The following is a 17990-nucleotide window of genomic DNA, read 5'->3' as shown; positions in this document are numbered from 1 at the left end:
TACCCTATCATCCAAATGGTGCAGTAATAATGTTCAAAGGTTTCTGCTCTGACCTATATTGACATGATTTAATTGGACTTCTGGATAGTGCAACGTATCTACTTTTACCACATGGAAGTAGCACTTTCGGGTGAAAGGGTAATATACCTACTTTTGACAACAGTGCTTCAGAATTTAAAATTCTCAAAAAAGCAACAATTTAAATATTTCAGGACTCCCTTTTTTTTATCTTCTACATTATATACGTATAAGTTATGTATTATGGTATTCATGTTAAAATCGGCTAAGAAATAATCTGAATCTTAAAGAATTTTCAAAATCGATTATCTTCGAGACATTGGAGTTGGAAATCTTTAGGACAACATAAAACGTGACGCAGAGTGACAGTAGTTTCAAGAGCCAAGTGTATTTTTCTAAAAATACTGATGGGCCTCATGTTATCAGGTGTAACTAAAACATGATTTTCGTACTTAATTCAAAGCAAGTAAATCATGGACAAACCTCGGCAGCAACTGTGGTAATTTCTTCAATAAAAAATAAAGTTTGTTCAGAGATAAATTTGTGTCTCAGGATGAAATTGATTTTCATTGAAACTTAAAGCTTATCTTCCCCAAATCTTTTTGAGATCATCAAATACGTTGTTCACTACACCAAGCACTAAATACAGCTCTAGAGAGAGGTTTACCATAATGACTGGATTTTTGTCCTTGATAAAATGCTGTTTAACTAATGAGGGGATCACATATGGTACCTTAGCGAAAAATTGGCACCTTTTGAACTTGGCAACATTGGTGACAAAACAGAAAATAGTAGTTCAACTTTGACACCAGATCGCTCAGTAAGTAAAGAAAATTACACCTGAACACGAAAAACTTATTTAACTATATAGCCCTCTAAAGTGCTACTTCCTTTCTGTTAGAAAAATTCGATAAATGGCCAAAAATGTCTTCGTTTATCAATTAGAACACTCCCGACTCTTTATAAGTAATCAATGAAAGCGTTGAGAGCGCCATCTTCTAATTCCAAGAGAAACACGCTACTTGATAATAATAATGTTGGTCTTCTGTTGGTGTTATAGAATTGGATTACGCAGTAGTTTCAATACATTAAAAAAGCTTGTAAAAACACCAGACATTTAATTTGTAAAGTAGATAGGTAAAGTTTTAATCAGCTATCTTCCAAGAATTTTGAAATTCCGAATACCAATAACGACGCAGAACTTTTCTTTCAACTTGCGATCGATAGAAACAAAATACATTTTCTTTCGCTATTTTTATTTTTTACGTTTTTTAAAAAAAATATTATATTTTTTTTTTTAAAAACAAAAAAAAAACTTTTAAAATTCGAACAAAATAAATTTAAAAATTTTTCTAAAAAACTTTTTGAGAAACTCCGTGAGTTATAAAACCACTCAGAAAAACACTATTTGTCAGAACGCGCTTTATTTAAGCCACAATTTCAATCTCCAAGCGTCTACACCATTTAAATAATAGCGTAAAAGTCTTTTATCCCTTACAAAACCCAAGTTTTCATATAGATTCAGTGCTCCTGTATTGGTCACTTCAGTTTCCAGGACAACCTGTGCACAAAAACCATAATGCTTTCATTTCTTAAAACACTTTTCGTATAAAACATTTTTTAAATTTTTGATTAATTTAGATAAATCATATCAAAATCTTTAAAACTTTTTCACAAAAGAGGTTGACAATATAAAAAAAATTTACACTAAAGAGTAAAAACATTACCTCATCACATCCTTGCTCAATCATGCGACGAATCGATTTCAGAACCAACTTGGAACCTAGACAAAATAGGAATTTTAGTAACCAAAGTATCTCAAAAAACAAAAAGTTAAAATGATTTTTTTTTGTTTTTTAGATTTTTCACTAAAAAAAAATTGTGTTAAAAATATACGTGATGATTTGAGTAATCAAAATATACAGTATTTTTTAAACAATATATTTTTTTCATGCTAGATATTTTTGTTCAACAAGTCAACAAGCGAAATACAATTAGTGCAAATGACGTAATCTCACTTCAAACCGAACTCGAATCATATAAAAGGTGAGAAGAATGCTGGAGTGTCAATTTCGATGTAATCAGACATTTTTTTTTATTGTAGAAATTAACACCCCCAGTAGTTTGGTCAATATGCAACTCATAAAATTTACTCAGATCAAGCAAACAAAAACTAAAGAAATACCACGTTAAAAAGTAACCTAAATTAGAAATGATTATTTTGTAGGTAGATAATAATTTAGATTATTTGATATGAATTTTGCTAAGATCTTTTGAGACAATCAAGAAGCATCATATTTTTGGCTTTATTTACAAGTTTGGCTTCATTTGCAGTTTGTGTAAAAAGTTTATGATCATATTAAAATTTAAATAAACTAAAATAGCAAACACCATAAAAAAATAGTAGTAGGAAAACTAAAAACAGTAATATTCAAAACTTTAAAATAATTTAAGTGAACCATACTCTTCAGATTTCCAAGAAATTTTTGCTATTGATTTTTTTTTGTTACAATCAATACTTAAAATTTCAGATCAAAATATAAAACAGCTCATGAGATATTTGGGCTTTTTATTTTACTTTTAATTTTGATCTGGATTTTGAAAAAAACTATACTTTTATGTCTATTTAAATTTATGATGCAACTAAGAGAGAGATAGTTATGATAAAAAAGTTAAACCTGCGAATTTAGATGATTTAGAATGTATAACTCAAAACATAAAATTTAAAAAAAAAAAGAAAAGAAAGCGTTACAATTAAGTACATTACTTAATTCCTTAACATGAAAACTTGAATTAACTTGAGAAGATTTCACTTAAAGAAATCCGCACACTCAAGTGAATTTGACCATTGATATTTGTTGCTACTGTTAGATATTTGATTGTGAATATCTAATAGTAGTAACAAAAAAATGATATTTGCAATAAAAACATGGTTTACTACACAATACATAACTAAATAAAAAAATTATTTTTAGATGTTTTTTTTTCTTGAAAAGTGTATTAAGGGCTTAATGAGTATTTATACTTAATTTTTTTATTATTAATTATTTAAGATTTTAGGACCTAGTAGCTCAAAACTCCCCTACTTAAGAATTTCTTTTATTTAAACATATCATAATTTAAAACTAAAAAGCAAAAAAAAAAATACAGAGGAGGATGTTTAAAGCTATCAGCTTCTAAAGTTGAGCAATTTCAAATGATAAATTTGATTTTGAACAGTTGTTTCCTTTTTTTTTTTTAGTTATTTTAAGTTCAATCCCTGTATTTCAAACCCTAAAATCATTATAAGCGCATAATTTGATAATTACTATTTTAAATAATGTGAAAAACCAGGTCAAAATTCAAAACACAATGTTGCACAGACCATTTGTAGAATTCATTCCTTGTAATAGAAGAAATGTATGCACAAAAAAAATTCTAAAACTATAGTTCAATGTTCTAAAAAATTTGAAATGAAATCAAACATTTTTGTACTACTTGATTATTAAGATCTACATTACCTATCTTGTGGCGACGATAATCTTTGTGTACAGCAAGCATTGCAATATAGCCCCTCCACACATCCTTTCTATGTTGATCAAGTTTACATACAATAGCCCCAACACAGTCACTTCCACAATATGCCTGAATCCAAACAGAATATTGACTTAAAAGTATTTTAAAGTTTGCACAACACTCAGCTTCAATATACAAATTATATATGTATAAATTATATATAAACAAATTATATATGCATAAGCTATATATGAACAAATTATATATGCATAAACTATATATGAACAAATTATATATGCATAAACTATATATGAACAAATTACATATGCATAAACTATATATGAACAAATATATATATATTTTTTAAATGACGACATCTTGTATCAGAGTTGAATAACTTTAATATATTAACATCAATAAATATGAATTCTCTCAATACTAATTTTTTATTTTATCTAAGAAATTTTCGCTAGATTTTTGATACTAGCATCTTCAGTTTTAATTACAAATTAAAACTGAAGATGCTAGTATCAAAAATCTAGCGAAATTTACATATATATATATATATATATATATATATATATATATATATATATATATATATATATATATATATACATATATATAATATATGTATATATATTATATATATAATATATATATACATATTTACATTCTATATATATTATACATATTATATACAGTATTGGACAAAACATTTGGAACCAACATCGAACAATGCTAAAAAGTGTTCCCAATTTTACATGCCTTAAAAACGAAACAAACTATACTACCACAGCAAACAGTTCAAGAGTCTGGAGTCTTAGCATGCCATGACATGAGCAATCAACTGACAGGTGACAGCACACAGGAAGAATTTTGTTGACAAATGCCATTTTGCAGTGGACAAAACAAGTGCAACTTTTTTGGTTTGTTTCATTTTCTTAAGTCTGGTCCGTGTCAACGTCACGGAAGTTTTTTAATAATTAAAAGAAGTATCTAGAAGTTTCCAGAAGCATGCAGAAGCTTCCAGAAGTTTCCAGAAGAAGCATCTGGAAGCATCCAGTAGCATCCAGAAATATTTTTATGACTTCAAGTGCAAAAATGGCTCCCGACAGTCTTGGATTGGAACTAAGAAAGAAAATTGTTGGCGATTACGTTAGTGGAATGTCACAAAAAAGTATTTGTGATAAATATTGCGTGAAAAAACGGACCGTATCAAGACTATGTTCCAAATATCGTTCTACTGGGAAGTTGGCAGCAGATAACAAAGGTGGAAGACCGCGTTCCATCACTTCTAGAGAGGATTCTATGATCGTCAGATCCGTCAAGAAGGATCCCTGGATATCATCAGTCGAGATACAAAGGCAATTAGAGCTGCCGGTATCGGACCAAACAATCAGACGACGTGCTGTTGAAGCCATATTGTTTTTTCGACGCCCTGCAAAGAAACTGCTGATTTCACTAAAAAGCCAGAAGAAAAGACTCTTGTTTACTACATCTCATATTGACTGGAATGTGCAGAAATGGCGAACTGCCCTGTTCAGTGATGAATCGAAGTTCAACATCATTGGGAGTGATGGCATTTGCCATGTATGCCGACCGGCCGGAAAACGCCTTGATTTATGTTACTGCCATAAGACCATGAAGCATGGTGGAGGCAATGTAATGGTCTGGGGGTGTTTTTCTGCTAACGGTCTAGGTCCAATACATTGAAACGATGGAATAATGGACCGTTTCATTTATAAAAATATCCTGAAAGATGTTATGTTACCTCATGCTGAATGGAATATGCCACTAAAATGGGTTTTTCAGCAAGATAACGATCCGAAACACACTGCAAAAGTAGTTAAACAGTGGTTTCAAGACAACCACCTATTGGTGATGGATTGGCCGCCTCAATCTCCGGATCTCAACCCTATCGAGAACCTGTGGGAGATCGTCAACCACAGAATTAATGGTGAAGGTGTTCGTAATAAGGATCAACTGTTTGAACAAATCCAAAAGGCCTGGGCAGTGATTCCACAAAGTTTCATTGATCACCTGATCGAATCTATGCCTCGAAGATGCAAGGCTGTGATCGACAACAAAGGATTCACCACAAAATATTGATAGCAAAATACAGCTTGGTCAACACTTTGTCGAGTTGCACTTGTTTTGTCCAGAAGAAAATCAACTTTTTTTAATACTTTTGATTAATTTATTAATTTTCGTGTACAAATAATGAACTTTGTGATGAATAAAACTTGAAGAACTTTGTCTCTAAACAGTTGCATAGTTATTTCTCTAAATTGAAAAAATGCAGCACTTTTATATAACGAAACTAAATTAGCATTATTTGGTTGCAAATGTTTTGTCCAATACTGCATATATATATATATATATATATATATATATATATATATATATATATATATATATATATATATATATATATATAGCTAAATATACAGCTAAGTATATACATATAGATATATATACTTAACTGTATACTTAGCTTATAGCTTTAATGAACTGAACTTTTTTTTATTATGATACATGAAACAATATGCAGGTGTAAAAAACGGTTTAACACTGTGGGGAAAAAAGTTCAAAAATATGGGATTGCATATTTATTAAATACATAAGCTCTTACCAAAAAAGACAACTGTGGCCAGTTATGTAGAAAATATCTATATGTATAAATTGAATAAGGCTCTGAAAGATCTTTAGTTATCAGTGCTGTCAGATCTGGTAAACTTTCTTCAGAATGATAGTCCATAAAATTCACTATTTTTTGATTCCCACTTTTATCTGAAATATTTATTTTCGATAAAGATTCACATAATGAATCTTGCAAGAATTGAGGAAGTTCCTTTGATCTGTAAATTCCTTCTTCAGGTAAAACTTTAGAAGTCATAAAAAAACTATTGTTACAGCCCAATGTCATCATTTGTAAAGGTTTACTAGTAACATTGTCTAAAACATTATCTCTAATTTTATCATTGGGCATTGCAGTACCTCCTTTAGTGATATCATTTTCTGTAGTTTTGTCAATAGGTATAAGAGCTTCTTTTTTTGTAATGATTTTTTCATGGAGATTTACTTGAGTGTCATTATGATTATGACCATCATCGTTGCTAATTGTATCAATAGAAGTTAAATCAATTGTAGTCCTGTTACTATTCATCTAAACACAATATATCTAAAACAAATTTATTTTTTCTTCCTTTATATAACTGTACATACATAGTATAGTGTACCAGAAAAACAATAAAAGCTATTTTTAACGAGTTAAAGTCTCACTAAAATGTGTTTATTATACAATCTATAAAATTACAGCCCAATCAGAAAAGTTCTAAAATTAAAACAACTTCAAAGCTTTTTTGGGGAGCTCTAAATCTTACTCAAATGTGTTGATTTCTGTAGATGCTATACTACTGCTATAAAGATAAGGAGAGACTTTAGTACTTTACTAAGTCATTTTTCTGGGACACCATATTACATAGGTATTTAGCTTAAATATATGTGTTTGCCTGTGTATATATGTATTAATGTGTTTCTTATTTTCATAGCATATCATGGATAGGTTATTAATTGGTAACATAGGATCTATATAAAAAGTTTTTTTAAAATATTAATATTATCTAGGAATTTTTAGGGGTTGCTACATGATTTTGATTTATGTGGTGGTTATAGATTTTACATTCATATTCAGTAACTGATATACAAGATTTTATGGCTTTACAGAAAAGTAAAGGATTCTAATTTTAGTATCAGGTTTTGTAAGGTAAGATAACGACATACCTTTTATATAACACTGTTACATAAATCCATTTATTTTTGATATCTCTCATTGAAATGTGGCTTGAATTTTTATAGTATAGACATTTCTTTACAGGTGGTTGTTTGTATGCTAGTAAAACAAAATTATATCTAACAGTAAAGAACTAGATAATGATTTGAAATGTTATAATGATTTGTGTCAACTTTGCGTAATTGTTTTTTAACTAAAAAAGTTGAAAAAGAAACAAATGGAGACAGTATGTCACTCAATGCCTGTTACTAAACTATAACCAAAGACATGCACATTACCTTGATTATGACATGCATATCAGCATGAATATTACATGCAAATTAACATGAGTATGACATGTAATTATCATAAGTATGAGATGTATATTGTCATGAGTGTGACATGCATATTTAATACTTTTATGGGAAACAATTATGATTAGTGACTGATTCTTTATATAACCAAACTGTAAACTCCTGGTAATGTTGCTTTGAAAGCCATTTTTGGTATTTTTCTTAAGAGCTAATGGAATTTGCAATTTTTGACTATGAAACAATAATTCAAACAAAGTATGAATTGGTTTAGCTGTTGTATAATAGAAGAAAGTACAAAAAAATCAAGTATACATTATATATAAGTCCAGGAAAAGTCAGTTTAATCTGTATGAAGGTCACTAAAAAAATTGCTGAGCATGCTGTAGCTTTAATTGGTCATTATAATAAGTTTCACAAAAAAATGAAGAACAAAGGCATTTTCTGTTATTAGTATTTTAATGATATAGCTGTATATACAGCTGATATACAGTAGTATCCTGATAGAAAAACCTAAACAGATGAAATAGACAATAAAATACATCAGTTGTTGTAATTATAAAAAACATCAGTTATTGTAAAGAATTCCTTTTCATGCTTCCCATTGAACAATTAAACTGTTTATAATACTAGAATTGTGTCAGCATTTACTTGCATTTATTTAATCTATTTACCAACATTTATTTAATTTTCAGACTTGCAGTCATTTGATGAAGTTATATATAGTGATAAATTGTCAAAAGTTGCATATTTTGTAGCTCCCCCTATTTACCTGTAAAAATTAAAGTGGGTGCCCCCAAAAAAATCATTTACAAAAAAAAATGTACATAGGCATATATGTTTGTAAAAAAATTTTATTATATAAGTAATTTAGCATAGTGATAAAGGAGAGAAACTCACTTATTACTTCACTGATGAAGTGGGCAGAGATACATGCTTTCCTAGAAAAATTGGGTTTAGAGATACACAACATAAAGAAATATATTGATTTTTGCTAGATTTAATGATAACAACCTGAAGAACAAACTATTTATTAAAAAAACTAATTTTCATTAGAGAAAGGAGTAAAAAAGCAACAGTAGAAAACTTCGCTATTCTTTAAATCTAGTTTAACACAACAAATACGTTCTAGTTTAATAGTTTTTACACAACAGAAGATAAATTTTTGATGATTTTTTGTATAATAAACCAAAAGAATTTGTTAAAGATTTTCTTACTATCTATAAAATAGCTTATGTAAATGAGACACTTTTAGTTTAATGAACGGTTTTGAAAATTTATACTGGTATCTCATCTTCTTGCTAATATGAGGCTGTACAAAAGGTCTGTCGACTTTTAAAGTAAAACCTGATTTACTTTTTACCTTTTAAAATTGTTGTCTAAACTTAATTTTGTATACCGGCGATAAATTACCGGCGTTATTAAATCAATTAGTTTTTTCAGCTGTTCCTTTCAAAATAAAGTTTGACATAAAAAAAGTATCAAATTTTATTACATATAATATGTAATAAAATTTGATACTTATTTTATATTAAATATATAATGATAAGTATAAGTATGTGCGTGTGAGTTTGTCTGTATGTTTAAATATATATATATATATATTACTTTACATTTATTTCGAGTAAAAGACAGTGATATTTTTATACTCCCACCCACTCCCTCTTTGAATTAGACTGTGACCCTTTCTGGACCTTAACTATTTTAGTAATTTCCCAAAACTCTCGCTAGCGACCACCCCCTTAACAATGAAAACTCTAAGAAAGTGATAAAACCCTAATAAGCATGGGCGTTCACTCTTGGTCATTTTTGACATTTGAGAGGGGTGAATTGAAAACAATCTGGTTCAAGCATTTATATAGGCCACCCCCTGGATTTAAACAATTATGTTATGTTTTGAGGAGCAATTGAAAAAAGTATTCAAATTTATCTTTTGTCTTGTTTGTTTCAACTTTCTTTGTATGATTCTAATTTTATTTGTCGATGAAAAATCTTTTAGGGATTCCAACAAATTCTATATGCGTTGAAAATATTTTTTTATTTTTGATTAGTGAGAAGACGTAAAAGATGTAAAAAAGGAAACCTGTGAATTCTCATTAAATTATTTACCTATTTCCTTTTTTTTTAAAAAAACAACTTTCTTTTATCAATTAAGGGTACGATTTTTAATTAATGATCTAAAGTGAAACACTCTTTGTTGAATTTGCATCCGAACTTGCAGAATGGACATCCGAAAGTTTATAAAAAGAGTCCGTCCAGGTGATGAAGAATCTTTAAGAACCTTTGAGTATTGCCTTATTGAAAATAGTTGAGAAAGATTCATCACCTATAGAAACCAAAGAAATCTGTCAAAACAGATATCTCCATTGCAAATATCATTGGCAAATCAACAAGCAAACGAGAATCCTCCAATACTTGTTTTATCTTTTAAACAAGGTTTTAAAAATTATTTAAGAAATATTTTAACATTATTGAAATGTTTGCAGATATCGAGTTTGGTTTTGACTAATAATGGCCATGTCATATATTTTTTGTCGTTTGTCGCATTTACTTTTTCCGATTATAACTTTCCCAACAGCTTCTGACACTTAAAATTGGATGAAAACCTTACAATTTGTATTACCATTTACCTGAAAAAGTAAATTGACATAAAACTTATAACTTTTCAAATAAAGTGTGTGTGTGTGGGGGGGGGGGGGGGAGGGAGGGGACCCTAGGTAAATGAAGCACTAAGTACTGTAGGGATTATTTAGACTTTCCCTGAGACACTAAAGAGTCACTGTTTTCTTTATGAACTTGATAATATTTTTTTCCATCTGACTGCGAATCATGCAATTTACAAACTCTACTCCCTTTTTATACAGTATTATAACCGCGTCATTTTAACATATTGAATGCATTAAGACCTACACGTATTAACAACTACATACTACTACTACACGCACGCTGATTGCATCTTGAAGACGTTATTCACGACAGTTCACAAATCCCCCCTATATTTTTCAGTGAAATATGTTTAAGTTCTAATAAAAAGGAGTTATCTAATATATAAAACAAAAATGATTTTTAACTATTTTAATTTAAAAATCTCTAATGACAAATGTCATTGTTCGTCTAATTTAGGGCTTAGAAACCGGTGGAAACCGCAACTGGTTAACCGATTTTTTTTTTTTTTTTTTTTTTTTTTTTTTAATTTTCCCGAAAACCGGTTTTTTTCTTTTAAAAAAACCGCAAAACTGATTGTTAATTATACACTTTTAAATTGATAAATAATTTGAATTTTCTACAGGTATTAAGTTATTACCAGATTAACCATAAATTTCTTGTTTTGGAAAGTTGAAAATTTATATTGAAAACACAAATATCGTGGATATATTAAATTTTAAAAAGCACTTTGATGATCCATTTAGTTTTATTTATTTCTATATTTTTCTACCAATTATTAATATATTACAAACTAACAGAATGTAAACAATATTTAAGTTTTACAATATTTATAATTATCAAAATAAAAAACCCAGCAAAAGCCATTTCCACTAACTTAAAGTATTTTGTCTGATTTTCTTTTTGATAATTTTTGTTATATAAGTTAGTGTGATAATAACAACTTCAAATTAAAAATAACAAAACAACAAAAACAAATTTGTTGTTAACAAATTTGTATTTGTAATGTTAAGTAATGTTGACTTTTGTATTACTTTAAATATTATAAATTGTAGCATATTTTCACATTGTTCTATTGTAAACAGATGACATGCATGAGCTGTCAAAAAAATGCTTCAGATGAGAATCTGTTGATTAGTAAAAATTGAGTTGCCAAAAAAGAAAAAGGACCGGAAAGGAAAAAAGAAACATAAAAGAAACGATGATCCAAGTTCATTATCAATTTAGAATTGAATTTAGGTAAATAATAAATAATGTTAAAGTAATAAAATATTACTGTGACAAAAATTATTTGCCTTGAACATGAAACGCAGAAGATCAGGAGTATGGCAAATATTTAAAAAAGAAACACCAAATGTGGCAAAATATACAATATGAATTCATTCACTTCATTTCATTTCATTCAGTTTTAAAATGTGCGGGTGTTGAATGCAACAAATTTCGAAAACCACCTTCAAGAAAAACTTAAGATTGATATTAATAAAAATGAACAGCCCAATGTCAGCTTAGTCAGCCAACACAGAAAAAAGCAAAAACAAGTATGTTAGAATTCATACAAAGAAGGTCAATGGAAGAATTATTGCCCAAATACAGCGTATGATGGTTTTTCTATTCGTACTATAAGATATTCAAGTTGCAGCGTTTACTACAAAATGAAACAATGAAATGCCAAGGAGCAAAAAAAAACAATTAAAAATGGATCATAGGCTTTGCTAAAGAGAAAAAATAGGAATTAAAAGATAAGTTTTACAAGAATGGCTCAACCTGGAACATGCTTCTCAATAACAATAGACAAATGGACTAGCTGTAGTTTCAAAAGCTATTATAATGTAACGTTGTATTCTCATGAGGATAGTTATAAACTCAAACTTAGTAGCATAGGATGTTCACGTGACGGGGTAAAGTATTAAATTTAGCCATATATTGGCATCAACAGAAGATGGTGCTAGCATTATGAAAAAATATACAAGATCAAATGGAATTGAAAACCAATTTTCCATAATCATGCTATTCATTTAGTTGTTCTAGACGCTTTTCGCAAAAAAGTGTCTATAGTCGATAAGCCTGATAGTTCAGATTCTGATGAGGAAACTGAACATTAGTTCAACTCTTTCTCTGGAGAGTTGGACATTAGTTTAACTCTCCGGAGATCTTAATCTAAATTTAGATGTGTTTCTGTAATAATGAAATTGAATGCAATTAGAAGATGCAAGCATTAAAAAAAGTATTACAAAACTCAAGAAAATTTATCTGACTTTTCCGAAAATTTCAAGCAAGATACAACTTATTGCAATGATATGTTGAAAAAAAAAATGGTAAAAAGCTTTCACTTATATTAGACTGTAGAACTAGATGGAACTCCCTTATACCTATGATAGAAAGAATTTTACAATTTAAAATATGCATACTTGCCTAAAGCGGCAAGTATGAAAACATTGTCCTAAGCAACGACGTTAGCTGACAGATTATTTAGTGATCCAGATACACAACATCAACAGAAAGCAAGAGAGTTTTTTAATGAAACTTGATCTGTTGTATACACTAGTCTTCCTAATATATTACATAGTTAAAAAACATGATTTTTAATGGCAATTACTTTATAATGTGTGCTTTTTCAGCGCACTTTAAACTGTGATTTCTTTGCTTTTTATTGTTAAAAAAAAATGGTTTTGCAAAATTTTTGTTTTCTTAGATTTTTTTTTGTTTTCGTTGGTTTACAAATCTAATTCCAGTATATAATTTTAGTAGGTTTCATTGGATTTTTATAGCAATAATAAAAATTTGTTTTTGTAATAAAAAAAACAACAGTTTTTCGATATTCTCCGGTTTTCTCCACACCCTTGTCTAAGTAGAATTTTTTGGGAAACATCAACTTTGTCAAAAAAAAACTCAAGTTTTTTGTAACCATGGACACTTTATTTTGAGGACCTATTTTATCTATCATGTAAAGAATTTAATCTATTATATAAATAAATGATAAATAAAAAAAAGAAAGAAATTTTTTTAAAGAAGAGTTAGAAGAGCAAAAGAGGAGTAATTGACAAAAACGATTGTAGATATACAGTATTAAACACTAGAAGAAAAGAAAGAAAATATTATTTGTAATTTTATTACGTAACGAATGCTAATCAGAGTACTAATCACCATTACACGATAATAAAACATAACATTGAGAATTATTTTAAGTATAATTTACTGAATACGAAAAACACAAACTTAAACCCTTTTTAATTAACCTTTGACTTCACTAAACCGTCCCAAGCCCCTCAACCCCAACCTCCCCATTTCTTCTATTTAACCCTCGTACCCATATCTCTTTAAACCTCTATAAACCCATCTATCTCACAATCACCCTTATGACAACAACAAAAAAAAAAACAAACATCAAAAAGACCACCCTCACAATATTGAGTATTGAAATTAAAATGTTAATCACTTTCAGTCGTTGGTAAACTTGAGATGGAATGACCCAACTTTTACTGTAACAAGAGGAAGAAAACTGTTTTTATTTGTAAAACCTTACTTACTGTTTACTAAAACTGCTGTTATTTATAAAATCTTACTTAATTTCTTAGTAAATTATAGAATATTCTCAAAACTTACACTTTCTATTAGAAAATTCCGGGAACTTTACTTAGCATTTACATACTTTGCATACTTTGTATTAGTATTTACTTATACTACAAGTGTTTTCTTTTTCTTGTTGTGCCCGTTAAGAACCCGCTAAAAAGCACACGTGTGTAAAAAAAGTAGAAATTAGATATTTAGAATAAATCAAACGATATACTTTAATGATCAGATTTGAGAAATTTGTAAATTAGAAGCTTTAAAAGCTTAAATGTGATAATTAATTTCGATTTTAAAAATGGCGATTAGAATCTCAATAAAGGTTAAGTTCTTGGAAACTTTAATTTAAAAAGTTTTATAAACTGTTCACTCTCATCATCACTTCATCATCTTATGTTCATCACATCGTAACTCTCTCCAGTCCACTTCAATTAGATTTCTTATAATTCATAATACTAAAATGGTACGTTCACGTCCGAATTATGAACTATAGGCAGAATAAACAACATGTTTAAATGATTTGTTCGTAAGGCATGTAGTAAAAAGACAAATAACATTTTATGGAGTGAACGTTCAAAAAATGTAACTGTTAATAGTTATGATTACAACATGATTTTACCTGGAGACTTTGATAGAATTGGGGGCTTTTAAATGATTATTATGTTTAACTTTATTTGCAAATTGAAGTTTATTTTCTGTCAATTTTATAAAAAATGACGCAATGAATTATAGAAAAAATGAATATTGAATTTGTTTCAATATTTCTTTTGTAATTTCATTGTTCATTTAGCGTATTTTTCTGAGCTGGTTTTTCTGGTTTTGTTTTGAATTGATATAGTTACAAATATGTAAATTAACATACTAACATGGATCATTTGGTTGTTATTTATTTACATAATCGTATGAAGAAACAGAAATTTTTTTCCATCAGGCCAATAATTTTTAAGGACAAGAAGTGATAATATCTGTTAATAAATCAAACTTTAAAGTGTGTAAATCTGTACTAAATAAGTGCTGTTTTGAATCTCTTTTAATTCCCCTTTCAGTCTTTAAAGAAGATCTCATATCCGTTAAGCTTTTTGAGTAGCACTAGGTGTGTTCATAGAGTACCAGATGTCAGAGCCAGCAGATACTTTTAATCCCTCTGGATTAAAGTAACTTGAGTTTTTTTTAAAATACTCGTATAAATTTTGTAAGATAAGCAACATGTTTCCCGGATAATTGATTAGATAATTAACAAACGAATAATAAATTATAAGGGGTTTTAAAGTACATTCAAAATTGGTAAATGCTCACATAAGAAGATAGTAATTTAAAATTTATATTAGATGGTAATTTTACTCTGATATTGTAATTATGAAATATTATTTTTATAAAGATGAACTTATAGCGTTTTTAAAAAATATGATGCGACCATTTTGAACTTTTGTAATAACTATAGAATAATTATTATAAAATATAAATGTAAATATACACAATAATTATTTAAAGGAAATACGCTTATTACAAATGCAAAAAAAAGAAAATATTCCAAGTAAAACGTTTGTTAATAATGCGTTGATAAAGGTAATCTTTCAATCCCAAAAAATTTGTACAAAGGAAAGCTGACCGGTACCGAAAGACCGGTAGAAAATATGTGAACTGCTGTTCTTCTTAGTATAAGAATAATTATTAAAAAAGTAATTCAAACACTTCAACAGTCCTTGACGATAACAAGAGAAAAAATACTTTTAACGCGGTGTAATCTAACAATAAATATTTACGTATATTTTGTGATTTTTAAATAATAACTGGATATCTAGTTGAAATAACAAAATTACTTTCCCCAAAATACTAATTTCATAATGTTAAAATCTATCATTTGTTACATTAGGACTTTCTTATAGTATAGGACTTTGTTACCCAGGGGGGATGTATCGTCCGCACAACGTTTCATGGACGTCTTACGGACGTCTTACGAAAGTCTTACGGACGTCTTACGAAAGTCTTACGGACGATGCATGCCCACTGGGTAGGTCACACCACGGTACTTATGTTTATTATATGAGCCAATTTAAAGCAAAGAAGATTGAGTTTGTCTACATTGAAAGCTCGAACTTAAAAAACTTAAAAACCCATAAAAATATAAACTTTCAACTATATGGATAACACAGTTTCATCAGTAAGCTACACCTATGATATTGAGTTATTACATATCCTAAATTTTATGTTACAGATTTCAATTTACCACCACCACCTAAACTCTAAGCAGTCAGCTAGCTTTACTTAATCAAACAGCCTAATTGGGTAAAACTAGTGCCTTAGTCAGCCGTATTTTTTTTTTAACCGTACTTAGCTGTAATTTAATCAAATAATGGCTTGGTCTTGTATTTAAGTGCTATATCTGAAATTTTCTCTTTTCCATAACAACGTGGTATAAATTTTTTAATATATTGTCAAAATAATGTCCGATCGCCGATCAAGTATCGTCTATTATTTTGAACAAAGAACTTAATTTGAGTCATTTTTGTTTAAAATAGTACTTTTTTTTTACTTAAATGTTTAGTCAATTAGCGACAAAAGAAGAAATAAAACACGTGCAAAAAAAGAAGTATCGATATAAAATAGTGCTTCTGAAATGGAAGCGCCATATTTGAGGTGATGGAAAATGCTGGAAGAAATCTAGCAGTTTCAGGGATTAATGCGTTTTACTGAAGTAATTTTCGTTTTCACTTTACAAAAGTGAAACAAGAAACTTGAGCTGAAGAATGATTTTCTGATTTTGCTCCTCCTCCACCTCCCCCCTCAAAAAATTGCGTTGGGAGAAAATTTGTGCAGTTTTATTAATGAATATTTATTAATAAATATTCATTAATAATAAATTGTGCTGGGAGATAATCTGTGCAGTAGGTTTGCTAGATGTAACTGTTGTGGCTTTACTAAGGTAATTACTTTAGTAAAGACATCTTGATTTACTGATTTTTATCGAGCACACGTTACAAAATATAAAAGCCTTTTTTATAAAGAAAAAAAACTTTTTTTACCGCGAGAATTTATTAGCTGCTTTCATATTCTTGACGTATTTTTTAACAAGTACTTTAAAGAGGTTTTTAGGTAAAAGTTTGGGAAGCACATTGAATAAAGTTACAGCAGTATAGAGAAGGAAAGTTATTGCTTCTGAAAAAAGAATTCTTATTTTTCAGTGGGTTTGTGATTCACGAGCAGTGGTCAAAAAGCCTAAATAAAATCGAAAGAATGGCAATAAGTAAATGAATTGAGTGATAATGAAGACAACGAACACGTTTTTACTAAAGTAAGTACCATAGTAAAGCCACAACAGTTACATCTAGCAAACCTACTGCACAGATTATCTCCCAGCACAATTTATTATTAATGAATATTTATTAATAAATATTCTCCCAATGCAATTTACTATTTTTCTTCTTCTAATTCTTCTGAAATCTCTATTTTACGAACAAAGGTCGGTATTTTATTTAAGATTGTTTAATTCTCTGATTATACCCCAAATTATACTCCGATCCTGCTTCTTGCCTTAAATAGACCCACATACACAAAAGCACACACTTCCATCCATAACTACAACTTTAAACAGATGTCGAAATTAAATAAACCCAGGAATGATTATAGGAATTCTATGTTATATTTTCATTTTAAAAATCATTTTGCTTATGCGATATATGTCCAATAAAACTTAAATTTGCAGGTGTTTCTAATTTTAAACGATGAAATCATTTGCTGAATTTTTTTTTACAAGGTTGCTTTTGGAAACTCACGAGAATAGCACCTGGCATCAGCGATTAATCAAATATAAAATATTTATATTGATGTTAAAGATGTCAATAAACCGAACGTTTTTTGCTCGATTAGTACAAGAAATATTCTTCTTTAAAGAAAAGACAATTTTACTTGTAAGACAATAGACAGTTTTACTCATTTACTTCGTTACTCTTAAATAGTTCATGCAGCTATGTTTGTCGAATCCAGTAGACAGTGGACAGTTCACCGTCCGCTGTCTACAGGATTCCGATATGTTTAATTATGAACAAAATAATAAAAATGCAAAAAAGACACTTTGTGTTTAGCCACAAAAAATCCATAAACTTATAATACGTCAACGTCGCCAGATTAGTTATTGCGCTTGTTGTTCGGCAGGATGGGAA

General features: G+C 29.0%; 1 protein-coding gene across 3 annotated transcripts; it reads right to left on the bottom strand.

Moving 5' to 3' along the window:
• Positions 1-819: 819 nt before the first annotated feature.
• LOC145183780 (uncharacterized) lies at positions 820-8939 on the bottom strand. 3 transcript variants are annotated; one of them, XM_090086119.1, is made up of 7 exons: positions 8817-8939; positions 8500-8540; positions 7300-7408; positions 6149-6682; positions 3519-3642; positions 1746-1801; positions 820-1579 (listed from the first exon to the last, which is right to left on the bottom strand). In XM_090086119.1, the coding sequence occupies exons 4-7, from the start codon at positions 6680-6682 to the stop codon at positions 1442-1444; spliced, it is 852 nt and encodes a 283-aa protein (XP_089942245.1). In that variant the 5' UTR covers positions 7300-7408; positions 8500-8540; positions 8817-8939; the 3' UTR covers positions 820-1441. The 3 variants fall into 3 exon arrangements, with proteins under 3 accessions (XP_089942245.1, XP_079915357.2, XP_079915361.2); XM_080059231.2 differs by lacking the exon at positions 7300-7408 and having other exon boundaries at positions 6149-6697; XM_080059235.2 differs by lacking the exon at positions 7300-7408.
• Between the last annotated feature and the right edge of the window lie 9051 nt (positions 8940-17990).

The sequence above is a fragment of the Hydra viridissima genome, unplaced genomic scaffold (genome assembly GCF_058129835.1).
Source record: "Hydra viridissima isolate aposymbiotic clone 2 unplaced genomic scaffold, HvirCarnegie_v1 scaffold_4, whole genome shotgun sequence".
Classification (NCBI taxonomy): domain Eukaryota; kingdom Metazoa; phylum Cnidaria; class Hydrozoa; order Anthoathecata; family Hydridae; genus Hydra; species Hydra viridissima.
Note: the sequence above shows the minus strand (reverse complement) of the source record. Positions and strands in the feature narration are given on the sequence as shown.

Excerpts from the sequence above, each read along its gene's own strand:
- LOC145183780 (XM_090086119.1), bottom strand. The coding sequence starts at position 6,682 with ATGAATAGTAACAGGACTACAATTGATTTAACTTCTATTGATACAATT. Across the intron at positions 3,643-6,148 it reads GGCCACAGTTGTCTTTTTTG|GCATATTGTGGAAGTGACTG; the intron begins GTAAGAGCTTAT and ends GTTTGGATTCAG. Across the intron at positions 1,802-3,518 it reads TTATCGTCGCCACAAGATAG|GTTCCAAGTTGGTTCTGAAA; the intron begins GTAATGTAGATC and ends TATTTTGTCTAG.